We start from the raw sequence: 27,766 nt of genomic DNA on the forward strand, positions 1-27,766 counted from the left end.
AGTAACTGTGAGAAAAATGCCGAATATGTGATATTTAAGTGTATATTACTTTCAGAGAATGGGAAATTAATCACTTCAAAATCGAAATCATCCGTTTTATTATACATTTTAAAACTTAATTTATTATTATCAGAAATATTAATATTTAAATCTAAGAAATGATCTTCTAGACCAGTGCCATGACTAGGTTCAAGAGTAAGCTCTGATGGATATATATTTTTAGAAACATCAATGAGTTCCTTACAATTTAAAACCAAAATATCATCTAAATATATTTATTATTTGACAAAACATGTTTTAAATTATTTGGATTATTCTTATCCATCATATAATTATATCCGAGTTGACTTAAAAACAAGTCAGCTATAAATGGGCTGGCATTCCCCCCATGGGAATTCCCACGATTTGCTTGTACAAATTACCATTAAATCTTATATAAGTATTATATAAAACAAATTTTAATAAATCGAAAATCATATCTAAGCTGTAAAATCTCAAGTTAACTGTAGTCTTAAAGCGGTTTGTCCATATAGCTTTTTCATTATAAGTGTCTATTTTTAAGAACCTCTTACTAGATAAGAGGAAAGATTTCTTGATATTCGTTTTTAAATTATCTAACACTACATTAAGTGATAAATTAGTATACATTGTCGCAAAATCGAAAGACTCAATTCTTTTAGCTGAGACCATTGTTAAAGAATTTATCACATGCAGTGAATTATTAACACTCCAATATGGATTAAAATTCGAAAAAATTTTAATTCCAGAACAATAGGTGTTAAGTTTATTTATAATTTCTTTTAAAATTAAAGAGAGGTCAGTAGCAGCAATGCGGGTTGGACATTTAGCTGCTCCAGCAAAAAACCTTGGTTTAGGGGGATTCTTATAAAATTTTACAGTCCAATATAGGAAAGGGAACTTCTTATCATTTTCATTAATTTTAGTATTAAATTTTTTTAAAGGTATTTCTTCAGTTGGGAAAACCCAACAATTATTTAAACATCTATATATTGATATTTAAAAATTATTGAGATATGAAATTGTCTTGGACAATTTTGGCCGTGCTGAATTTTTTTTATATTAAATCTAATCTTGATTATGATTAAAACAAGATTTAAGTTAGAAACAAAAGGTTAGAATATTATTTTATGAATCGCTATTTTTCACTTTAGTTGATTTGTCTCTGCAAAACAAATTCGTCTCTCTGCCAGATAAATACATAGTATATTGTGTATATATAATTGAAAAAATAAATTTAACTGAACTCAAATAATATCGATAATAGCTGGTGTTTAAATAAGAATTACAAACGATAGACGATCATAAGAAATGGTAAATGTTAAAAAAAATAAAAATTGTGTGGATTTTGACCCACAAAAGACCTTGATCCTTGCATAAGAATTATTGACTTGCTAAATTCTATTTTAACTTTCAACCATGCCAATGCTTTCACACTGTGGTAGGCTTCATCTTATCATCATTCTATTTTATTATATTTTTGTACAGTTTAACATTCCTTTTTCAGTCGAAAATATGAAATTGTCTTGGACAATTTGGGCCGTGCAGAAGCTTTTGATATTAAATCTAATCTTGATTATGATTAAAACAAGATTTAAGTTAGAGACAAAAGGTTAGAATGATGATTGCACATAAACAAAGATATTGATAGGATTCTAAATAGACAAGAATTAAGAATGAGTGGAATTGGTCACTGCAATGTCAGACAGATACATGAAAAATCTACAACACTTTGCAAATTTGTTTCTTTTGTCCGTACCCTTTCCTACAAAATACAATAAAGACCTATCAGATGTATTTTTTGTGTGCAAATATTATATTTATGTAAATTACAAAACTGTCTAGTAAGAAATCAATGGTACATATTATTTCAATTATTCTTAATAGTAAAAGCTTAGTATAAAAAAAACGAAGTGTAAGAATTCTCTAGAATCGGAAGAATTCTTGAACCCCTCAAAAATGGCGTTGGGCCGAAACGAAACCAACGATTCATGTCTGTTTTTTTCATCTTACTTTTTGCCTTGGGGGTTATTTTTCATAACAAGTAGTCATAGAAGGATGAGAAAGATCTTACTTGAAGGAAGTCACGCTATCTAGGGCACTTTTAAAGTAAAAGCAAAGATTCTGCGGCTGTGATGCACCGTCATCTTTCAATGTATGCCATGAAATAATAATTTTCCTTCAAATAGGGCACTACTGCCTGAAAATGAAACTTTTAAGGTTAATATTATTTCTTAATGTTCTAAAAGCCTAAAAAAAAGATGTTGAGAATCACACAGTATCTATTTTAGGAGACAGAATAACCTTTTCAAAAAGTTTTCAGGATATAATCCTTCTTATAGATTTCCCTTTCTTTGTTTATGTGTAAAAAAAAATCGTTAATTAATTAAATCAACAATCACTAATAAAGATAGAAGAGTTAATCCTGGGTATAAAATAGTTGCTTCAAATTTGCCATTCGCATGCATTTCTTAATTTCAAAAAATGTCATTATTTTTTCATTCTTAAAAAAAAAAAAATTCTTTTTCTTAATTAGGAACACTAATTTCCTTTTCTCCTGTTTTTTCCTCTTTTTGGATAATCCATAAAAAGAGATATGCTATCATCATATATAGTATCTAAGCAAAATCTTGAACCAAACACATCTGTGATCCCAGGTTCATGTCCTAATGGCTGAATATTATTTATTGAACAATTTTTATATTGAGTTGAAGTATGTGTTTTAATCCCCATCATTAATATATCTAGTCACATTATTGATGTTTGATTTGCAAATTTGCCCTTACTAAGGACCTCATACTGTTTTTAATACCGATAAATATATAAAGAAAAATCCTCCAAAACACCAAATATTGCCTTAGCTAGAGACCTTGACTTTTAGTTAGTTTTTAAAACTATTTTCTTGGTACGTAGGTTGCCAGTGAAAGAGTAAACGATATAAATTAAATGTATGCTGAATCATAAAAGCTGACGTCAGCCATGTACATAACTAGATAACAAAATAGTAAATAAGATATATATGTAATCAATCAGCAAACATTAAAGTAAAAAAACAACAATTTCTATCTCTTATCTCACCACAGTGCCTCATTAGATACAGAAAAAGCAGGAATAGACAGTTGCAGAAATCAACTCTAAGTAAGAGAATTCCTTTGTTGTTGCATTTTAACTTTGTTTCATCATTCCGGATACTTTCGACCCAACAGGTCGTGTAGACTAAATTGCTAGCCTGAATTAATTATATACAGAGAAAGCAGGCGTAGACAATTGCAGAAATCAAATCTAAGTAAGGAAATTCATGTGTTGTTGCATTTCAATTTCATTTTATCATTCTGAATACTTTCGACCCAACGGGTCGTGTAGATTAAATTTAAAACTGTTCATAGATTTAAGGGAATCCTAGTTATTTTTGTCAGTTTCAATCGTGTGATGAATCAAGACAAGACAGTGCTTGGAATTTACTTTCGCAAAAAAATATTCAAATTTAAATGTTTCAGTTTTTTGGGATTGTCTAAAAACATCAATAAATCCAATCGTAATTACTTTTGAAGGCCTGAGCTGCTTAATATCGTTCTTGAGTAAAGCAAGAATTTAAAATCTCAATTATATTGAGGATCTAACCTCCCTACTGTAAGCTCATGCGAGCTAGTTTGGTTATATTTTGGTAGATAGTCATTTTTCAACTTTAAAGCTTATAATAGCATGCGATGCATTTTTCTCACGAGCTTTATATATTTCATTATTTCTAGACTACATTCCAAAGATGATTCTTCTTTGGAATTTCTTGTATTTGCTGAATAGCCTAGAAGCCTTGTGTGTGTTTTTTTTAATGCTCCCAAAAATAGGAAGACTTAAATATGACACACAAAAAATGTTATTGCTCTTCCTCAGAAAAAATATCTTACTCCTACCCATCCTCCCCCACCACGAACCAAACTAACTAAAATAATCAATAAATTTTTAATTATTATTTTTATGGGTCACTCAAACTAATATTATATTCACAATTTGTAACTCATCAAAATTGCTGACCAATAAATACCACCCAACCAATCACTTAAGATATGAAATAAAATCTCATTTAAAAAAAAACACAAGTATAAATGACTAAAAAATCAATCAATCTGTCTCTAGAATTTCGGTTAAATCGAATACATTAAAAACAGCCCGGAATTCATCAAGGGTCTTTTTATCCTCTATTTTTGCTGAAAATCACTTCTAGATTTCAGGACCAATCCCTATCAGAAGTTTAAATCTGGTTGTAATAGGAAACAGCGTTGAAAAAATTCAATAATTCTTGGTTATTAGATGCGATCTCTTTTCTTCTAAAATTCCCAAATACAGGAAGGTGACAAATTTGAAAATAATTTGTACATGAAAAAGTTTACATTCAAATTAATAAAAGCTAAACATAACAGAATTGTGATTGAATTTACCATTATCTTCCACAAATCTATGATAATTCCTTGGCCAGAACTCCTACATACTTCTTTTGAAACACATACTGTGGGTATAAATGGCTTGTGAAAGTTGATTTTGACGACACGATATATTAAATATAGATGAAACAGAGAAAATAACATTCTTATAACTTTAATAGCCAATAGTATCCACAGGAGTCAATTTTCTTGCTATTTTTGTACTTATAAATGTAATCTAATAGTTAATACTAAAGCCTCCATCTACCGTGATACCAAGATACTTTACAATACTTGTTCGTTTATACTTTCATTTTTCAGCTCAATTTCTTCCACTCAACGGTAATTTCTTTTTTGCCCCTATACAACATGGAAATTGTTATTTTGCGATTAATACGGAGCTCGTTTACAGTTGTAAAAAACAATAAAGCATGCTCCACTCATATATGTTTTTCAAAACTATATTGACTAGCATTTAAAAGTTTTTTTTTCTAACTAAGTCTTTAATTGCTTATACATCGGTTGTTGAAAAAAACGAAAAATCATAAAAAGCAGAGATGTCGGATTGTCGTTATTCCTATTATCTTTATCACCTTTTCTAAAAAGAGGAATTTTCAACGGACTTTTCAACCAGCGTACAATTGAAATTTCCAACATACACTCCTTGTGGTTTCTTTTTGGTCAAATTTCAACTTTCACGTGCTTAGATTCTTTTTTTAATAAAAAATGGTTCTAAAACTAAACAAAAGCTAGAAACACTTGTTTAAAGTAATCCTTTAATTATCAATAAATACAAAATATACGAAAAATTACCACCTTCCTTAACTGTAAAAATCTATAACTTACGGTATCACTGGCACTTGCTGAAAACTATATGTGTCTTGAACAGTTTTGGAAAGAACTAATAAAATCCTACTGAATATTTGATATATAATCAAATTAAACTTAGAGTGCTCGTCAGTTCAAGATTTTATTTTACTATAAATTTTATTTTCATTTTTAATGCTGTAATAACTGGAAAAATATTTTTAATATGGTTTATTTCCACTGAAATGGAGAAGACGCCGTAGGCTTTAAACTTTTACGCTTCAGTACCTCAGTCGGAATCAGCACCCAAGCTCTTGTCAGAGATGACTTTTATTCGTCTTAAGTTTGATCTGTCTATTGATCCTATCTGAGCTTGATCTGATCTATCTTGATCTCTCTAGTGTTTTTTTCATTTTTAGTATTCAATTTCGAATTTTATTCGTTTTAAAATTTATTCATTCATTTAAATTAGTACCTCTTGTCTTTTGTTTGCTATGATTCTTAATTTAATTTATGTTTGTTTTGGGTTTCATTTATATTTTAATAGAAAAACATATTTGTTCATTTTAAGCTTTTTTTGCATATTCACTTTAAGCTTTGCTCTTTTCTATATTTATTTCTTCATTTATATTAGTATCTGGTGAATGTTTTTTGCTATGACTGTTTAATTTCTGTTCGTCTGGGTTTTATTTATTCTCTAATGGTAATTTGTGATCACCTTGAGCATGAATTATTGTAGGTTTGATTGCTTCTGATCTTAAGTTTAATATGACCTTTAGTTTTTTTGAGTAAGTTCTATCTCTGAAAGTTTTTTTTTAAATTTAATTTAACAAAATGCCTGCCTCAAAATTTCGATTAGATACTTTTGGGGACTCAAAGGTCGTGGGGGGGGGGCTAGATCCAATTACTTTTGAATGTCAAAACTTTCAATTTTCTATCAAATCAGCGTCTCACAAAGCCTATAGGACCACTCCTTCCATAGGACCTTATATTTCATCGGGGCATATTGCTTATAGGTTTGGAAGGAGGGGGGGGGGTAGCGCTTATTTAACCCTTGAAGCTATTATTGTATGATCTTGGGACTATCTTGAACAAAATTTTTGCCTGAAATATTTGATCAGATAACTTAGGGGAAAAGAAGGCAATGGGTAAGAGGGGAGGGGGTGGATAGTCATCTTTTAAATTGTTTTGACTCTTAAAAAGTGAGCTATAGTCTCTGATTTTCAATCTTACAAGCATTGTCCTAAATTTTTTCAAAATTCCTTACATGAATACATTGCATTTTAACAGTTAAAACTAGCATAATTGATAAAACTCACCAATGGGCTGTAGTGAGATTGAAATCCTACAAAACATAATAATTAAATCTTTCAATTATGCTGAAAAAATTGACTGTTTTTAATTTTGATTGTATGTGTATTGGGAAAAATGGATATACTGGGTGAGGGAATGGGTCACCGTCCAATTGACTTTGACTGTTAAAGAGACCATTGAAACCTTTAAATGTCCAATTAAATGAGCCCCTTTCGATGTTTCTACAACAACTTTTTGTATACGAAGTGCAAGAAGAATAATACATTGCACTCACGTATTTCGCTGCTTAGTCAACTCTTTTGCACCACCTTTTATTAATTTATCTACCCAGGTAACATAAATCTAGATTTTATAATTGATAATACCTTTGTAAAAACTAACTATCTGAGCTTTAGGGTAGTTATTAATAGTGTATTTGGCCATTTTGGCATTGCCATATCTGTTCCTGAAATAATTTGTTCGAAGCTCGACATTAAAAGTGTGTCTAAGCCCAGTGGTGTCTTTAAGGTTGAGGAGGAGGGGAAGGGAAATGGGGAGGTGGCGGTTTCCCCCTAATAATTAGAAATAAACTATAGTTTATGAAGTAGCTTTAAAACTGTCACTCGTTTTAAGTGTCAGCTTTTCTCTTTCAATTGAGCAGATACTTTTTTATGGCACTTGGTATTAACCAAGTGACATATAGCAATCACAAATACTGTCAGTCTGTCTGTCGTTCTATCTTTCTGTCTTTCGGTCCCGGTTTTGCTACTTTAGGCACTTCCAGGTAAGCTAGGACGATAAAATTTGGCAGGCATGGCAGGGACCGGACCAGATTAGAAATAGTCATTTTGCCGATTTGACCATCTGGGGGGGGGCGGTTAATTTGGAAAAAATAGAAAAAATGAAGTATTTTTAACTTACGAACGGTTGATCAGATCTTAATGAAATTTGATGTTTGGAAGGATATCGTTTCTCAGATCTCTTATTTAAAATCCGACCGGATCTGGTGACATTGGGTGGAGAGGGGGGAGTTGGGAGGTGGAAACCTAAAATCTTGGAAAACACTTGAGAGCTGAGGGATCGGGATGAAATTTGGTGGGAAAAATCAGCACAAGTCTTAGATACATAAATGACATAACCGAAACAGATCCGATCTCGGTGGGGTAGTTGGGGGGGGGGGTTAATTCTGAAAAGTTAGAAAAAATTAGGTGTTTTTAAGATACGAACGGGTGATCAGATCTCAATAAAATTTGATATTTAGAAGGTTATCGTGTTTCAAAGCTCTTTTTAAAGTCTCGATCGGATCTGGTGACATTGGGGGAGTTTTTTTGGGGGAGAGGGAGCCAAAGATCATGGAAAACGCTTAAAGTGGAAAGATCGAGATGGAGCTTGATGGGAAAAATAAGCAGAAGTCTTAAATACGTGATTGACATAATTGGAACGGATCCGCTCTATTTGAAGGAATTGGGAGGGGGAGGGATAATTCTGAAAAATTAGAAAAAATGACGTATTTTTAACTTATGAAGGAGTGATCGGATCTTCATGAGACTTCATATTTGGAAGTACCTCGTAACTCAGATCTCTTATTTTAAGTCTCAACCGGATCCAGCGTCATTGGGGGGGGGGTGGAAATTTTGGAAAATACTTAAAGCGGAGAGATCAGGACGAAACTGGATGGGAAGAATAAAAACAAGTCTAAGATACGTGACTGACATAGCTGGACCGAATCTGCTCTCTTTGGTGGAGTTGAGGGGGGGGGAGTTAATTTTGAAAAATTAGGTATTTTTAACTTACGAACGGGTGATCAGATCTTAATGAAATTTGATATTTAGAAGGATTTTGTGCTCTAGAGCTCTTATTTTAAATTCCAACTAGATCCTGGGATATTGGGGGAGTTGGAGTGGGAAGCCAGAATTCTTGGAAAACGTGAAAATTGGGGTATTTTTATCTTACGAATAGGTGATCGGATCTGAATGAAACTTGATATATAGAAGGATCTTATGTCTCGGATGCTCTATTGTCGACTCAAATTGGATCCGGGGACATAGGTGGTTGGATTAGGGAAACAGAAATCTTTGAAAACGCTTAGATTGGAGAGATTGGGATGAAACTTGATGGAACGAATAAGCACAAGTTCTAGATGCGTGATTGATATAATTAGAACGGATCCGTTCTCTTTGGAGGAGCTGGGGGGTGTTAATTTGGAAAAATTAGAAAAATTGAGGTATTTTTAACTTAAGAACGGGTCACTGCATCTTAATGAAATTTGATATTTAGAAGGAATTCATGTCTCAGAGCTCTTAATTCAAAACCCGAACAGATCTGTTGACATTGGGGGGAGTTGGAGGGGAAAATCGAAAATCTTGGAAAACGCTTAGAGTGGAGGAATCGGGATGAAGCTTAGTGGATAGAATAAGCAAATGTCGTAGATACATGATTGACGTAACTGTAATGGATTCGCTCTCTTTGGGGGAGTTGTGGGGAAAGGTTCAGTGCTTTGGCGAGTTTGGTGCTTCTGGACGTGCTAGTACGATGAAAATTAGAAGGCGTGTCAGGGAGCGGCACAAATTGACTTGATAAAGTCGTTTTCCCAGATTCGACCATCTGGGGGGCTAAAGGAAGGGGAACAATTAGAAAAAATGACGAATTTATAGCTTACGAGTGGGTTCATTGGATCTTAATGAACTTTGATATTTATAAGGACATCGTGACTCAGAGCTCTTATTTTAAATCCCGACCGGCATTAAGCCTCTGATTTTCCTTTTAAAACAATCTATTGATTCTTAGAATTTCGTTAGAGCTCATACCATATGAGCCCTTGACTCGTAGCTATTCTGGCCTCGTCACAAGGGCCATATGAGCTCTTAGTTCTTGTTTTATAAATTCATGCTCGTTTTTCTACAAAGAAAATAGAAAAATAGGACTCCTTTACATTACTTAACTAGCTGTTGGGGTGGCACTTCGCGCCACCCCAACACCTAGTTGGTGGGGGTGCTTCGCATTCCCCCCCCCAAGCCCCCCACGCGCGTAAGTCGTTACGCGCCATATTAGTTGTGCTCCATTGTAGTTGTGTCCCTGTGTCCCACCTGTGAATATAGATAAAAGAGAAAAGATTTCTCTTTTCGCTATAGATATATATATATATATATATATATATATATATATATATATATATATATATATATATATATATATATATATATATATATATATATATATATATATATGTTTTTAACTACGTAAAACTTACGAATATACAACATTCTTTGATGTCCCATTGTCTGTGCATATAAATAGATTGTCAGATTTACCGACTCTTGAACATGCAACATAAAATTGTCCATGGGAAAAACAATCCGTATTCAGATCTATACCTCATTATTCTAATAATTGCCCTTGAGTTTTGTTGATGGTGATTGCTAATCGAACATTCCCTGTGTCCCGGTCGTCATTTATATTCCCAGTATCCCGGTCGTCATTTGTGTCCCAGTGCCCCAGTCTGTAATTTCTCTTTGAGCGTCCCGTTCGTCATTTATATTCCCTGTGTCCCGGTCGTCATTTGTGTCCCGGTGTCCCGGTCTGTAATATATCTTTGAGTGTCCCGGTCGTTATTTGTGTCCCAGTGTCCCAGTCTGTAGTTTCTCTTTGAGTGTCCCGGTCGTCATTTATATTCCATGTGTCCCGGCTTTTAGTTTTCTTTTTCTCCTTTATTTTTAAGTTTTTTCCTTTTTTTAGTTTTTTTTTCTTTTTCAGTTTTTAGTTTTTTTTAGTTTTTTTAGTTTTTTAGTTTTTTTTCTTTTTTAGTTTTTAGTTTTTTACCTTTTTTTAGTTTTTTAGCTTCTTTAGTTTTTTTAGTATTTCCTTTTTAGTTTTTTTTGTAGTTTTTACCTTTTTTAGTTTTTTTCTTCTTTTGTATTAATGCTAAAGCCAAGGTTCAAACCTGGAGCCTCTCGGACCTAGAACCTGAAACATAATTCCTTACCAACTCAGCTACTTCGGCTTGAATACATTCGTTTTAAGCAGCTTCCTCGGGTGTTGCCATTGTAGGTTCTTCAGTCATTTTACAATTAGAAATTTCTCTTTCAACGATTTTCTTACAGTTAAAAATTTGTCTTTGAACGATATTCTTAAATACCTGTGTCCTGGTCGTCATTTATATTCCCTGTGTCCCGGTCGTCATCTGTGTCCCGGTATCCCAGTCTGTAATTTCTCTTTGAGTGTCCCGGTCGTCATTTATATTCCCTCTGTCCCGGTCGTCATTTGTGTCCCGGTCTGTAATTTCTCTTTGAGTGTTTTTTCTTTTTAGTTTTTTTTAGTTTTTACCTTTTTTCTTTTTTCAGTTTTCTTTTTCTTCTTTATTTTTCAGGGTCACTATGAAATACATATCGCCGAACATTTGTTTTTTTAACTAAAATCTGGTAGGCATTGATGAACTTATCCAAGTCAAAATCCCAAACCCAATCATCATCGCTATCATATTCAGTTTTGATATGTTTTGACTCTCGCTGTCCAGGTGGATTTTCATCTAACTGCGCGGTTTTGCGTTCTTTAGCCACAAGCCTGTTTTCTTTCTGTTCTTGTGATTCTTCGGCACGCTTTCTTTTCTTACTTTCCTCTATCAGCCGCAAGTTTTTTGGCATAGACTCTTTGAGCAGCTTCCTCGGCTGTTGCCATTGTAGGTTCTTCAGTCATTTTACAAATAAACATTTTCCGTCCACGATCTTCTTACAATTAAAAATTTGTCTTTGAACGATTTTCTTAAATACTTTTAATGACGTCATCGTCATAAGAAACATGACGACAACTAACTTCACGACGGCATGATGACATGACGTCACTCGACAGACCCACAGACAAACAACTTATTTTTATATATATAGATATGTTTCACAACAATATTTTTCTAAATATAATGCATTTAAGACTTTTTCCTTCAAGTAAATAGGTGAATATAGTTGATGGCAAAATTGCAAAAATGTTCAATGCTTTCTGTTTTGCCACATTTGCAATGGTCAAATTTGTTTCCCTGATATTTATGGTGTTAAAATCTGTCAGTCTAACATTAGATTTTCTTATTTTAAAACTTCACATCCTTTATATCTACAAATAAGATAGAAATAGAATCATTGAAGAATAAGAAGGGAAATATACAGAGAATGTAATTAAATTTCCTGAATGGAAAAAAATCATTGAAAAAGAAAATAAGACTTAGCGTTTTATAATAATATTCGTACTATAACTACATAGGTAGAATTATTGTAGTTTGGCTGTAGTAGAGGGGGATCTGCTACACGAATCAATTAATGGTTCTAATTTTTATTTCTAGTATTTAATTGAAGTTCCAATATAGCTTCAATTTTATTTTATCTGCAATTTAAATACCAAATAAGCGTTCATAACGTCCTATTCCTTATGTTTCAGATTCAAACGCTAGCCTATGAATTTGGAACTGCCTCCATCTATAACACCAAGCTGGCTTCTTGCTGTTCTTACTTTTCAAATATTTCTTTTAACCGGCTCCAAAGAGAGAATTGACATAAATGCACTGAATATTATTACTGTTAATAGTCGCTTTTCACGCAACGCCAGTACAATCTGTGCAACATTTATCTCTGCATCAGCATACGTATGAAATGTCTGCTGCAAGAAGTATAAAGTTAATTTAACCAAAATATGTATATTTTTCTCACAATTTAGATATTTTGTTTGCACGTGTGATGGGTTTCAACCCATTTTTTTTTTTTTTTTTTTTTTTTTTTTTTTTTTTTTTTTTTTTTTTTTTTTTTTTATATCTTGCAGCACTAACAGACCGAGCTCCGCTCAGGGAATTTTAGACACAAAACAACATTCAGTGTAATACCTGTCCAAAAAATATATAACCACCTACCCTGATTTACCCAAGAAATCTTTTGTGTATTTTTTTTTTTATTAGAATTCGTTTTTGTATACAAAATTATAAAGGGGAAGGTAATTTTTAAACTCTATGAGTCAGTTTTTCCTTTCCAATTGGCAGCTTTGGTAATTTTTAATTAATTTAAGGTTTCTGTCACTATAATACCAAGAATTGTTAAGATTTCTCTAAGATATTCCTTTTACAATTTTGCCGAACGAGTAAGTTAACAATTATAACCTTATTTTTAGAACATTTCCAAATTAAAAATAAAGTGGGTATTTAAATGTGGGGAAAAATTACAAACATTATAGCTGCGTTTCTGATCAACCTTCAGTCAAGCAGTTGAGCTGACAGCGTTGCAGTTCAAGTTTTACTGCATGGTAGACGCTTATGAGGCTGTTCAGCGTTCTTCAGTAAAAACAGGAAATAAGCATGGACGGATAAAGTAACGAGGGTTTTTTAAATTGCAGTCAAAAGGGAGGTTAAATAATTGTTTTTTTTTCAAAAGAAATTCCAAAAGAGGTATTATTCATAAGAAAAAACCTCAAAAGCTTTTCTCAGAGTTCAAGGAGATAGGTTTATTGAGCAAGCACAACTAATCTCATAGGTATTAAAAAGGGCATCGTCTAGTATTCCAACCAGCCTAGTCTCAATTTTTACCTTAATAATTCAACTGAAGGCCAGGATTAATATTCTAAACAGTGATAGAATCAAGTTTAATTTATGTTAGCTCAGAAACTGAAGCCCTAAAGCTGATGAATATATTTATAATAAGGAAAATTTCAGCTAATACTTGAAAATTTAATTGATTGCAAAGTCAATATATTTGTAAACTCAAACTTTTATTAGGCTAATTATGTTAGGTCCTATTTTCCTTTATGAGCAGAAACTTAAGTCATTTTATACAACAGGCAAATTTAAAATTAACATGTAAGCAAATCAGCTAGCTACCATTAACTCTCTGTACAAGTCAAGGGCTAATCCTCTTTTTGTCTTGTACCGAATACTTTTAATGATGAATAGTATCTTCAAACGTTCACCTTTTACTTGACAGTAGCCATTATCAAAGTTCAAGACTTCTAGCTTATGCCTGTCCATTTTATTTTCTAAATTATATCTAGGCTGATTCTAAGGTGAAATTTCGTAGTCCTTCTAATCAAAGATCGATGTTCTATTGCTTTTTGTCGTAGATGTTCGATGTCGGTGTTCTGAGTGTTACTTGAGCAAAAACGTAAATAAGCATAGTGATAAACTAGCCGGCCATGAAAAGCAGATTTTAAGCAAAACGTCCATCAAAATTGCAGCCATTGTTACGCAATCTGCGATTATACTTTGACTTATCTTCTATCTATACTTTGGCAGCACTAATGCGCTGCCTGTGATTTTAGTTTTGACTTTATTTGGCCCGCTGATATCAAAACTATTTATGAATTAAAATTAACAAACCCGCTACCAAATCGCTTTTATAAAAAAAATATGAATAATATTTCAATAAACAACGTATATTGAAAGTTTAGCATAATAAATTGGACCTTAAAAAGTCAAAATCTATCCGAAATTACGTGTAACTGAAGTGTACAACACCCAGGGCTTTTAGAAAAGTGCTGGATTCAACTATGAGTTTGTCACTTGGGCTTGGCGATCTCTTGAAGAAAAACCATACTATTAAATACTAAGGGCAGGCATATGCCACCTTTAACTTTTTTCATTCTTTTTTAATTTCTCGAAACAAATTTTCATGAGCCAAACATTTAACGTACCTTTATAAATATACAAAAAAATAAATAAAAAAATAACCATACGAGCTCATATGAGCTTTTTATCAAAAGTAGAAAACTAAACTAGTTCTAATTCTTTTATAAAAGCAACTATAAAAATTCAACTTGCCCCAGAAACAAGACCATGAGTTATTGCGTAGCCTATACATTTTATTTTCCTATATCAAACAGTTCGTGGTAACGAACTGTAAGTAAGGAGTGACCCGGCTCAATAGTATCGAAACTCTAAAAAACGGATTTTCATACCAAGAGTTACATCAAAATAATCAAAAGTATGAGCCTGAGAAAATTTGCCTTATTTTAGAAAATAGGGGGAAATATCCCATAAAATTCATAGAATCTTAACGAATATCACATCACCAGATTCAGCGTGTCAGAAAACCCTACTGTAGTAGTTTCAAGCTCCTATATACAAAAATGTGGAATTTTGTATTTTTTGCCAGAGGACAGATCACAGATGCGGGTTTATTTTTTTATTATTTTTTTTCTCCAGAGGTGATCGTATCGACCTAGGCAACCTAGGTGATCGTGATCCTAGAATGTTGTGAGAGGGCTCATTCTAACAGAAATTAAAAGTTTTAGTGCCCCTTTTATGTGACTAAGAAAATTGGAGGGCACCTAGGCCCCCTCCCACGTACATTTCTCCCCCCAAAGTCACCGGATCAAAATTCTGAGACAACCATTCTGTTCAACTTAGTCCAAAACCTAATAACTATGTCTTTTGGGACGACTTACCCCCCCCCCTCCAGTCCCCGGGGGAGGGGCTGCAAGTTAAAAACTTTGACCATTGTTTACATATAGTAATGATTGGAGAAAGGGGATTGCACGGGCGGATCTTTCCTTGGAGGAATTTATCATGGGGGAAGAGAATTTCTATGAAGAAGGCGCAGGATTTTCTAGCAAAATTTAAAATTAAACAATGACAAAATAGATAAAAAAAAATTTCTCCTGGAAGTAAAAACTTTGACCATTGTTTACATATAGTAATTGTTTGAGAAAGGGGATTACACGGGAGGATCTTTCCTTGGAGGAATTTATTATGGGAGAAGAGAATTTCCATGAAGGGGGCGCAGGATTTTCTGGCAAAAAAAACAATGACAAAATAGATAAAAAAAATATCACCTGGAAGTAATGAGTAGCATTAGAACCTAAAACAGACACAAAATATTACGTATATGAGGGGATTCGTCTCAGCCACAATATATTGCTCTTTACGCTGAAGTATTTTTAGTAATTTAAACTATTTATTCTACGGCCTTGTGATTCAAGCGTCATTCTTAGAGATTTGGGATAAAATTTAAGCTATAGTGTAAAGAGTGAGGTATTGACGAGGGAGCAAACCTCCTCATATTCTTTATAAAAATACACAAATATAGAAGTTCGTTACGTAAATTAATTTGTAAGGTAGGTATATTTATTACTGACAAAACCGTTCGTAAAAAAAATCTAGTTGCATTTTTAAGTAACCAAAATTTGGAGGGCAACTAAGCCTCCTCCCCCACCCATTTTTGTTATCAAATCAACCTATCAAAACTATGAGAAAGACATTTAGCAAAATAAAATTAATATGCAAATTTTGTTTTAACTATTCATGTTCAGTGAGCCAAAATCGAAACATTTATTAATTTAAAAATGTTCAGAAATTAAATTTGAAAAAAGTATTTTTTTTAGCTGCAAATAAGGAGCAACATTAAAACTTAAAACGAACACAAATTATTCTGTATATGAAAGGGTTTGACCCCTCCGCAATGCCTCGGTCTTTACGCTAAAGTTTTTTTTTAAGCAGAGTTGTGACAAAGAGTCAAACTTTAGCGTAAAGAGCGGGGCGTTTTGATGGGGAAAATCTTTTTCATATGTGGAATAATTTCTGCTCGTTTTTAGTGTTAATGTCACTCCTTATTTGCAGTTTAAAACAAACTATTATTTATTTATTTAATATGAGAATAAAAATCAATATGTCAGTGCACCCTCTATCTATTTTCCACGAATTGACCGTTGTCTTTCTACTTGACTTCTTCTAGCCAATGATTTGTGATGCCTTGCACCATTATACAGGCTAGTACTCTTTGTACATTAAAACATTTTCATAACTAATTATTTTTTTTCTAGATACTTTGGTAATGCCCAAATGGGATGCTTGACAAACGTAATATTGCTTCCTCTTGAAGATTGACTCGAATTAATACAGGACACAATAATCCGAACAGTCCAACCCTATGAACATAGCAAAAATGTCAGATACAAGAACCAAGGGTAGAAACTAGATACGATGTCAAAGAAGTATCCAAGGAAATCAAAGCATTATGTTGGAGTTCTTAGGAAGCACTTTTTGAGGAAACCAAAGTGTTATCTCGGAACCCTACGTAAATGGAATTCTAAAAAGGTAATTAGAATGTTGTATTTTTCTCTTATTGATCCATATTTATTACTTTGTGTCTTTGATGATAACGTCTCTATTTTTTAACCCTGTGACAACGTATTTATTTTTCCAAATATAGCCCTCTTTCAGCGTATCCCCAAGATTAACGAATGCAGTAGCTATGGGTTTAATTCAACGCATCCTGCGATTTGGACGTGTTAATTATTTGTGTTCACTACAATACTATTAAACGATTCCACCGTTCAAGCGTTACCTAATCTACAAGGTATTTTTATGCTTTTAGTTATAAACTGATATTATTTCTCAGTGTCTGGCTATATTTCTGAATATATTGGCGTGAAAAGCTGTGTGTTTTGTTTTTCTGAATTATAAACATTTCATTTGTGTTAAAGAATACTGGTAGGAATTATAAAGTACGATGGAAGAATCTAATATTTTTAGATAAAATATGCTAGTTTTGGTCAATGTCTGAAAATTTTAAATACAGTAGATCACACAATTTTAAAATAAATTTGTATTTTCAAATAAATATTTATAATTTACCAAAAAAAGTCGTTGAAGTCAAATATAATGCTAATTAAAAGAAATTTATAAATTATTGTTCAGAATAATGTACTTAACCATTTACAAAAATAATAAAAAACATATTTTTTAAGCAAAAAAAAAACGTTCTTAAATCACGGTCAATCCAGTCAGAGGGATAAAACTGCTGCTTGTCTTACCAAATAAGGCTCTAAGAGTTTTGACCAATGATTTGTCACTGAGACAGACAAGATAATGTCATATTTAATTACAATTTTACTATTTTTATACTTTCTTAAATTTTATAAAAAAATTATTCTTGTTTTTTTCCAATTTGTCATCTCTAAGTTTTCAAAATTTTATTGGAAAAGAAATTATAGTGATAAAAATAAAACAATGATTTTCTTTTGAATTTTTGTTACTATAACTACCAGATCTAAATTATGTTTGAGGCATTTAGAAGGACCTTTATTCTTTGTAAGATTTTTGATTTGACCAATATTCTAGAGGCTTATTAATTGATTTTGGAGTAAGTTTATGCTTGTGTGTTCCAGATGAGGAAATTGATATGGCAATCCAGATACAGAAAAAACTCTATTTTACTATACTTACTTTTTTCAAAATATTTGTCCTTTTTGTAGTAATGATTAGCGCTGTGTTGCATCAATGTAATGCTTTTTGTAAATCAAAATCTTTTAAGAATTCACTATTTTTTGCAGAGACCTTGGAACTATTCAAATGGCAGGGTGAAAAAACGTAAGACTGCTCCCCATGTAAGCTCTGATCCATATGCTGCAGGAAACAGTAGTAAAAATATTTCATCCTTATCAACTCAGAAAGAATTCCAGATACAAAATCAAAGTTTAGATTTCAGACACGATGACAAACAACTTTCCGATAAAAACAAAGAGTTATTTGAGATTTTATCACCAAAGTACCGAGGTTCTGAAGATAATAGACTGAAAAAAGTGATAAAAACAATTGAACAAGTGGCAGACATCAATGCACAAAGTGTAATTAATAGTGACAACAAAAATACTGCATTGCATATAGCTACTTTAAACGGCTATAAAAGCGTTGTTGAATATCTTCTAGGTTATCCTGACCTACGGACTGACATCAAAAACGACAAAGGTGAAACTGCATTTGATCTTTTAGAAAAAAAAATGAAAAACAAAAAATTGTGTAACAGGAATATTTATGAAGACATTAAAAAGATACTAAAAGATCGTAGTGATTTTGCACAAAAAACTGCTCAAACTATAAGAGGTGAAATGGCAGACAAATATGAAGATATGGTATTCTGCATGGTAGAAAGAGCAGGACGAACAAAATTTCGGAATAGTGAATTTAAAATTGGTAGAGAAATCAAAACAAGGGATACAAACAATCAAAAATTTGATGACGTAGTTTTTAGCTATAAGGAAAATGACCAGAGATATATTATTCCAATTCAGGTTAAACATAAAGGAGGAACGAAAAATATTAATAATTTTGATTTAATTGACCCTAAGGGTGAGTTTAGTTTACAAAAATACTTCTTTTCTTACCTCGACCTTAAACAGGATATTAGAATATTTACTGAGGAAAAGAGTAGCCTCGAACAAAGCCTAAGGCCTCAAACGAAGGGAATGAAAAGGGAAAATGAAGAAGCTAATAAGAAAAAATATTTTGAAGGAACTGAGGTACAATATATGGTCTTGTTTACTAGTGCTAATTTCGACAAGGAACAGTTAGAAAAAGCAAACTTCACATTCAAAAAGGAAACACCTTTAGGTATTTTAGAAATTTTTGACTTGTCACCAGAAGGACCTCAAAAAAATAACAATAAAAACTATAAACAGCTAGATGCAATAAGTGATGAATTAAAAACGAGGCTATTGCAAACAATTTCTGAGTTTGAAAATCAAAATAAAGACCAACATCGTTTAACAAAACTAGAACAAGAAGAGGAAATAAAAAACTTTTTAAATCGGTTAGTTTTTGTAATTAATCAGCCTAAGGCAAATTTATTAGAGTTGGCGCTTAGTGGTCTAAATCAGCAAGAAATATTTAAAGGTACTCCTTTTAATGAAATACTTGGCAATTCATTTAAACAATATCGACAAAATCTAGAAAAAGGCCTACTTAAAAAAGGGGGTCGTCCTTCTGGATGGATTGATGGGGAAATAGCCGTAAGTTACTTCAAAGAATTGGAACACAACATTGAAACGTCCGTAATAGTAGCTAGCATGACTATAATGTATAACAAACAAATTCTTTCGCATGGTTCTTTTGAAAGCTCAAATATATTAACTGGACTAGATCAATTTCTAGATGATGATAATGGACAAGTATTGTTTCTTCAAACTTCAGAACCCCTATTCAGCAGTATAAAGCTTTTGCAGTACCTTCAAACCAGAAACGACTATAGTTTAGAGAAAGATAATAGAATTTCCTTAGCCCTAGAAGAAGTACTACGAACCGATAAACATAAAGAAGCTGTAGTAAACAAATTCAATGGCTCAGCCACAAACTTATTGATAATAGAATGTGATGATCGGTCTTATAGTCAAGAAAGTCTATTTGATTTATATAATTCCTTATTGTCAAGCATAACCCAAAAAGGTTCTAAGAAAAAGATTATTTTAGTTAATCAAAAAGACAGAATTAATGCTTTAAGTGATCATTTTCGATATACAAATGCACTAAAGCATTATGAACTAAATAATGAAATTGATATGCAGGATTTTAAACCATGTGAAGACCCTTTTGAGAAAAAGCTAATACTTCTTCAAGGCAAAGGAGAAAGAACAAGTTTAAATCAGTGGTTATATCCATTTCCACGAGATATTATAGATATAAATGTATTAGCTGATCTTGTTCGAGGTAAAGATATAAATGTAGGTTCTCAACTAAAAGATTTAGGTGAAACTAAGAATTATTATATAGATCGTAGATTCCATCAAGTAGAAATAAATGCAGAAATAGAAAATGACACATCAATTCAGGATAAGCTAGTTTATACAAAGGAAAGTTTTGATCTGTTTTGTGAAACAAAACCTAATGCTAACATCCATTGGCTAAAGAGTAAGCCTGGAAAATTAATTTGGCAAAAATCACAAGGCTCTGTATCTCAATTACGTAAATATGTCAAGTCTGGCAGAAGTTTGATTGATCATTATTCAGAGTCAGAATTTTTAGATCACATTAAAGAACAAAAAGTAATAATCATTTCCGATACAGCAGGGATGGGGAAGACGACAGTTCTAACTAGCCTATCAGAGAAAATAAAAGATAAATATCCCAGTAAATGGATGATAAGAATTGATTTAATCAAGCATTCTGATCAGTTGAATATACTAAATAACCAGGTTAATAGTAGCCAGTTTAATGGGGATCAAGCAATAGATTTTTTGCTCAACAGACTATTAAAGCTTGATGATGGTCTAGAGAAGAAATTATTAGAGAATAATCTTCGTTTTGGCTCTGTTGATGGAGTGCAGGTAGTAATCCTAATTGACGGTTTCGATGAAATTGCCCCAGACTATAAAGATATAGTAATTAATTTGCTTGCTGAGTTGAAAAAGACTAAGCTGGAAAGATTGCTGGTAACTACTAGGCCAAATATGAAAACGGATTTAGAAAACACGTTTGGTGTTCTTGCCTATGATTTAGAGCCATTTTCTAAAGATTCAGATCAAGTAGATTTCTTAGTTAAATTTTGGAAACACAAATTCAAGCAAGAGAAAGTTTTTCAGGTTGATGATCAACAGCTCGAAGTTTATGGCAATGAATTAATTGCACGATTTTCTTCATCAGCTACTAGTAGAGACCCAGAATTTACATCCAATCCGTTACATATATGGATGGTAGCAAACATTTTTTATGAGAACAAAGAGAGAAAACAGACAAAACAATGGCAAGGATGTAAAGAGTTTTTAAAGACTCCCAGTATACCGAATAAAAACCAAGCCCTACCAACTGAAAATAACATTGCAGCTCTGTATGAACGTTTTGTAGAAACAATATTCTATGATATACATCTTAAAGAGAAACAAGAAATTGATTTTACAAAACCAAGGATTAAAAGGTCTTGTGAGAATGACTACAAAAGGTTTATTGAAAACTTTAAAGATTTAGCAATACAAAATTTGTTTAATAGGATGAATTTGGACGAAATGTCTTCTAAAAATAAAGAAAACAAATTAATGGTTCAAATCAACGATTGGATCCCAGATAATATAATTGGAAGTGAAAACCAAGGTATTATTGATCAATTTACCCATGCTACTTTTGTAGAGTATTTTGCCTCTTTGGCTTTCGCAGAAGATATGGTCGAAGATACTGATGAGCTTATTTTATATCTTAATTCAATGGACCAAATTTTACCTTATACCTCTCACATTTTTATTAACAGCATAATTCACCACTTACAAAGTAAAAAAAGAAAAGAAACTCTTGCTTTGTTGAAAGGAAAACCACTAATAAATTTCGCTACTCTGATTGGTTTTTTAAACGTTGTTAAAGCTTTATTAACTTCAGGCAATGATGAGTGGCCGTACCCTGACGAGGAAGGTAGAACACCTTTACATTATGCTGTTCAATATGACAAGGGAAAAATTATGACGTATTTATTAAGTTATTATGATGACGTCTTCGAAGAGACTATTTTAGAGCATGGTAATTTTAAAAGAGAGGAATATAAATCGTCAAAATTAGTTCATTTTGTTAACAAAAAGGATATTCATGGTAAAACTGCTCTCTATTATGCTATCGAAAACAATGGACTAGAAATTGCTTGTGATTTATTACTAAAAGGTGCGGATAGTACAAACTTCAACGTAAAACTATTAGTGTCATATGTTATTGAACAAGTTCGTGGAGCCTCTGCTGCCCAGGATCACAAGCTAAGATCGATAGAAGAAAAATTATTATTACAAGACCCAAGTCCAACCGCTGAACTCAGTTTACATTATCAACTACCAAGGCTACTTTCTTATTTTTTTTGGAATGGGCGCCTTGAAGTGATTAAAGCTATCCTAAATACCATAAAGGATCCAGAGAAGAAAAAGTATCTGCTCAAAAAAGCATATAACAATCATACACCCTTAGATCGTGTGAACCTAAATGGAGACCTAAGCGATGATGATAGACTGAAGATTACAAAATATTTAGTAGATAACGGAGCTATAAAGACCAATTTTTTTGTTGGCATCGTGGAAAAAACAGCATGTCATTACACAAAAATTCTAGCGGCTGCTGCAAGAGATGGTCATATAAAAACTTTTCAACATTTTGAGAGTGAAGACAAAGATAATCTTAACACATATTTATATATGGCATGTCATTTCAATAATTTTAATATCATACAGTATCTATATGATAGCTATGCAGAGACTACTGCATTACATGAAAATGGCAATACTGCCTTACATGCTGCAATTGACTCTGGAGCCAACCTAAAAATCATTAAGTATTTAATTGGCAGAGGAGAAAATGTTAACGCTAAAAATTCGTTGACTCAATCACCTTTATTCATGGCGATATTCAAAAGACGTAGATTGAATATAATAAAATATTTGATTAGCCATGGAGCTGATGTTAATTTGGAAGATAATTCAGGTAAAACGCCTTTATTTTACGCTATGAAGATAATAAATGATGAAAGAGAATCGCCAAAGAATATTATAACATGTCAAGTAGAAGATACTATAGAATATTTGTTAGTACACTGCAATGCAAATATCCCAGAATCATTCAGGAATCAAGCTGAATTGTTTAAAAATCCAGATGGATTTAATTTGAATCGTTATTTTGAAAGGTCGCTTCGTTTACATTTCAAGGATCCATTTTGGATTAAATTTATTACACGTAAGAATGGAAATGTCAATCTTACAGATAGAAATGGAAATTCACTATTACATTGGGCTGCTGAGTTACAACAAATCGAAATTGTCGAGCTATTGTTGCAGCATGGTGCTATGTATAATGTAATTAACTTGAATGGAAGTACACCACTTGAAGTCTTAACATCCAGACATCCAGACTTGTTGAATGAAAAAGGAGAGAAAATTGTTTGGCTACTCAATACATTAGACCAACTGTTTAATAGTAAAATTTCAACTAATCGGTTATTATTATGTTCTGAAGAGTTGGAAATGAGAGACTTTGGTCCATACACAAAAGGCTATCCAGTAGATAATCCAATAATGTTTATGCTTAATGCGCAAGATAATCAAAAGAATTCATTGGTACACTTAGCTACTAATAGGAATGATAAACAAGCTTTGACACTTTTACTAAAAGCTAACCATGATTACTTGACAGAAAAGCGATTTAATCTTTTTTTTAAAGACTACCAGCCCAAATTCATAAATGCAGCTAATAATGAAGGTAATATGCCGATACATATTGCAGCCAGAGAAGGTAATACTGACATTGTTCACTTACTTTTAGAAAATGGAGCTATTTTTAATGCTAAGAACGAAGAAGGTTATACTCCCAAGGAACTTTCAAATGATCATATTGTGGACCAACTATTAAAATCAGTTAACATGTTTTTGAATGTCAACGATGGAAAAAGTAAGCAAATAATGCAAGAATATATAAATAAACAGGGGGCATCGGTATACATTAATGCTAGAGATAGTAATCATAAAACAGCTTTACATCACGCTGTTGCATCTAGTAGGATTGATATTATAAAGCTTCTCTTACAGAATAATGCGGATCCGAATGCTTTAGATGTCAATCATTATACGCCACTCCATTTTGCTGTTGAAAACAACTATATGGAAGTGGTTGAACTTTTATTGACACACGGTGCATATTTCAATATTAAAAACAAACAAGGAAAGTCACCGTTTGATCATATTGAGAACAAAACATTTGATTCTGTTAGCGATTCATGTTCAAATTTACTAGGCTCAATCAACGAATTATTTATTGGTATAGAGAGTGACGATCCTGAAAGTACTATCAATTATTTCAAGATCAGATGTCTACAACAAACTTATAGAATCAACATCGAAACTATTATTAATGTACGGGATGATCTTGGAAACACGCTTCTGCATTATGCAGCTGATTATGCTTACAGGGATATCGTTAAGCTTTTGTTACAACACGGTGCTATCTTTAATAGAAAGAACAAATTTGAATATCCACCGATTAATTTTGCTTCTCGAGATATTTATGACTTACTCAATTCGATTAACGAAATATTTGACCATATTAATTGTATGTATTCAGCACAAGTTGATATGAAAATAATAAGGAATTTCCGCAATGAAGAAGGTATGATAATACTGCATGCAGTTGTTAAGGAGGGAAATCTTAATTCTATGATAGCATTGTTAAAGGCTGGTGCAAGCATTGATGCTGAAGATATTCATGATAATAGACCTCTTGATTATGCCCAACAAGGACACATAAAAAATATCTTAGAAGCTAGTAGAGACCTGTTGCGAGAGGTGCGGAGTAATAATGTGAATAACGTGGAAAAACTGATTGCGAGGGAAGCTGTGGTTAGTTCTTCAGCTTTACTTCTAGCGGTTAAACATGGCTACTGTGAAATTGTTAAGAGCATGTTAAAAAGTTTCATAGTTAATGTAGAGCTAGAATATATTCTAAAATCCATGGATGAGGATGGAAACTCTGGTTTGCATCTAGCCCTAGGGCATGGACATTATGAAATTGCTAAAATATTACTAGCTTATGCCAAAAATATCAACGATAATGGAACAACACTTAAGCAGCTTATCGAAACTGCTAACCATGCAAATAAGAAACCATTTGACTTATCAACAGATAAAAATAAATCAAAAGAAGTTACTGAAGCAATGTTTAATTAAGTTTAGCAATTAACGAGTGTTATTACTTTATTTTAAACTAGTCTCAATAATTAATTCAAGAATTGAGCGCCGTAAAATCAACAGAAACATAAAGAAAATAATAATATGAACAAAAATTGTAGAAATGCCTAATAAAATTTAATATTCCTGCTATAAATATATTAAGATTTATTGCTAACAGTCTGAGTAATATTTTGTTTATTAAACTGAAAAATGGATTTTTTGTAAATCTATTTGTTTTCACTAAAACGCACATAACATTTTGGTTTTTACACGATATAAAGAGTGTTAGTTAGTGTTAGGAGTTTTGGTCATACTCATATATATATATATTCTATAATATACATATATATAGTTATGTTTAGAGTTAGAATTTATGATGTTGTTAGTCTTTTGTTACTTTCGCTTCTACTTTTGCTATTGCTTCTACTAATATTACTATAATAATACTGTATGTACTACTAACTACTGCAAATTCTACGACCACGAGAAATTGTGATTGTGACTCCTTATAACCGTTACTGAAGCCAATTGTGAATGTGACAGCAAATATTTATGAATATGAAGAGATTCAACTGTGACAACTTAAAAACTAAAACCTTTTCTGACAGCGACAACTTACGACAGCAACTTCTCCTTGCTTTGAGCACTTACACCTGTGAGTACTTTTGACCATGACAGCAAGTTTTTTTTAATACCACTGCTTGCTGATGTGGGATTAGTACATGGAACTACGACTGCTTTTGGCTGCGAAAACTAACACCTCTGAGTTCTTACGACTGCGATAAATGAAAACTCCAACTTTTTGAGACTGCCTACTCTTGCGAGAGTGACACCATGTTACTGTGACTGTGTTTGCTTAAGACTACTATTAGTTTCAATTTGATTGCAACTGCTTTCGATAGGAACTATTGGAGGCTTTAACAATTTTGGATTAGAGCTACTTGTGACGGCACCTACAAGTACCAGCAACTGCACTCCGGTGTGACTGCAGAGATGGATTTTTGAGACTGTGGCTTCTCAAGACTTACATTTGCCCTAATTCAGTTTGCTGTAATTTCTGTTCATTTTAAGCTTAACTTGGTTATCAATTTCGCTTAAGTTAACTACTATAACTAGATAAGCCTAATTTGATAAGCTTAACTATTCTAACGTAACTTATCGTATCATTAGTGTATCTTGTAACTTAACTTCAAGCATAACTTGATAAGCTTAATTTAACTATTGCAAGCTTAACTTACAACAGCAACTTCTTGTGACTGAACCTACGTAAGACAGCAAATAATTTAGACCATGAATGCCACTTTTTTTAATATCACTGATTTTGACTGTGACTCTGACTACCTGGGCCTAAGAGTGCTTGTGACTGCGACAACTTGCACTTGTGCCTCCTTACGACTGCAATAACTTGAAACTTCGACTTTTTGAAATTGCAAATCGTTGCAGGATTGATTCCTTGTAACTGTAACTATTTTTGGAGTGTGCCTGCTATTAGTTTCTGATTTGACTGAAACTACTTACGACAGAAATAAGTGGAGACTTCAACAGCTTGCATATACAATTACTTATGACTGTAGCAGCACGTGCCAGGAACTTTAGGTAGGCATTTCTGTATCAATTTCGTTATATGAGACTATGAATTTAAAAAACCACACTTACTTCAGTACTAATTCAGTTTGCGATTATCTCTGTTCATATTAAGTTAAATTGATTAATTATTTAATCTCTGTTAGTTTCGGGTTTTCCTTATTCAATTTTAGTGATCTACATTAATTTTCTGCTTAAATGTACTATTTGACTTTATTTCTGCTCGTCTTAAATTTAGAATAGCTCTTAAGCTCCGATGAGTAACTTATTTTATGGAAAAGTTTTTTCTATGACCTTAGTTAAACTCGTTATTGACTGGTACAATTTTTAAATATTGTTAAAGAATTAGTTTTAAGCAAGTTTTTGTAATTCTATCAAGAATCTTTGGCTTGATACTAAAATTTTGCCGAAAACCATGAAAAATTTTTAAAATAATTTTATCAGTGTAGGATCAGTATTGTGTGATTGCTTTATGACTATGTCTTCTAAGGTTGTTGTTTATTGAATTTATATATTATTGTATTTATACAAGTTTAATTTATGTAGTAAATATTGTGCTTAATATCTAGTGGAATGAAACTATGCATAAAAATTTAATATTCAACTATTATTCACTTATTATTTATCATTCAAATATTGAGAAATTTTATTCAGACAAAGAGATTGAAAATGTCTTTCAACTTTAGACTTGTATAGGGTATATTGATATCTGAGAATAATCATCCTACAAACCTAAGGGTGGACATATACGAATATACCATGCCCATCAAGAGCCCAAGAATATTACAGTTTAATTTCGTTTTGTAATGCAGAGATATCTTTAATTATATTTTTTGGTTGATAAGAGGAGTATATGTCAATATTTTTATTTCTTTGTTGAAGAATTTCGCTGTCTATATCGTGGATACTTTGTTTTAGGATTGGGATAAGGGTATTTTTCTTATGATGTCTTATTGGCTGTGTCTTGAAAATATATCTTATTGACAAGAGTTTGGATGTATTGGTACTTTAGATATTTTTCTGATGAAAGGATTTAAATTGTCTGTAAACTTTTGACTTTTATAGGATCAAATCAATTTTGACCACCATAGTTTTACGATTTGAAGTATAAACACAAAAAATCAACCATTCCCCTCAACATGATTTTTAACATGCAATTTAACTTCTAGTAATTCTGTGATACAAGAGAATAACTTTGTGTGAAGTTATAACCTTGAATAGCATTGAAAACAATT

The 27,766-nt window shown here is 32.3% G+C and overlaps 2 protein-coding genes across 3 annotated transcripts in view; both read left to right on the plus strand.

Annotated features, from left to right (window-relative positions):
• LOC136028393 (uncharacterized) overlaps positions 1-27,520 on the plus strand; it is an 88,094-nt gene extending 60,574 nt beyond the window's left edge. For both annotated transcript variants that reach the window (XM_065706207.1, XM_065706206.1), the window contains exon 4: positions 24,806-27,520. In XM_065706207.1, coding sequence (XP_065562279.1) covers positions 24,806-24,829 — 24 coding nt within the window. In that variant the 3' untranslated portion in view covers positions 24,830-27,520. The remainder of the gene's footprint in view (positions 1-24,805) is intronic.
• On the plus strand, positions 3,047-27,520 carry LOC136028392 (uncharacterized). Its single transcript, XM_065706205.1, has 3 exons — positions 3,047-3,156; positions 16,317-16,590; positions 17,829-27,520. Exons 2-3 carry the CDS (start codon positions 16,477-16,479, stop codon positions 24,942-24,944), a joined length of 7,230 nt encoding a protein of 2,409 aa, XP_065562277.1. The 5' UTR covers positions 3,047-3,156; positions 16,317-16,476; the 3' UTR covers positions 24,945-27,520.
• Positions 27,521-27,766: the final 246 nt, after the last annotated feature.

Source organism: Artemia franciscana, chromosome 6 (assembly GCF_032884065.1).
Source record: "Artemia franciscana chromosome 6, ASM3288406v1, whole genome shotgun sequence".
NCBI classification, from domain to species: domain Eukaryota; kingdom Metazoa; phylum Arthropoda; class Branchiopoda; order Anostraca; family Artemiidae; genus Artemia; species Artemia franciscana.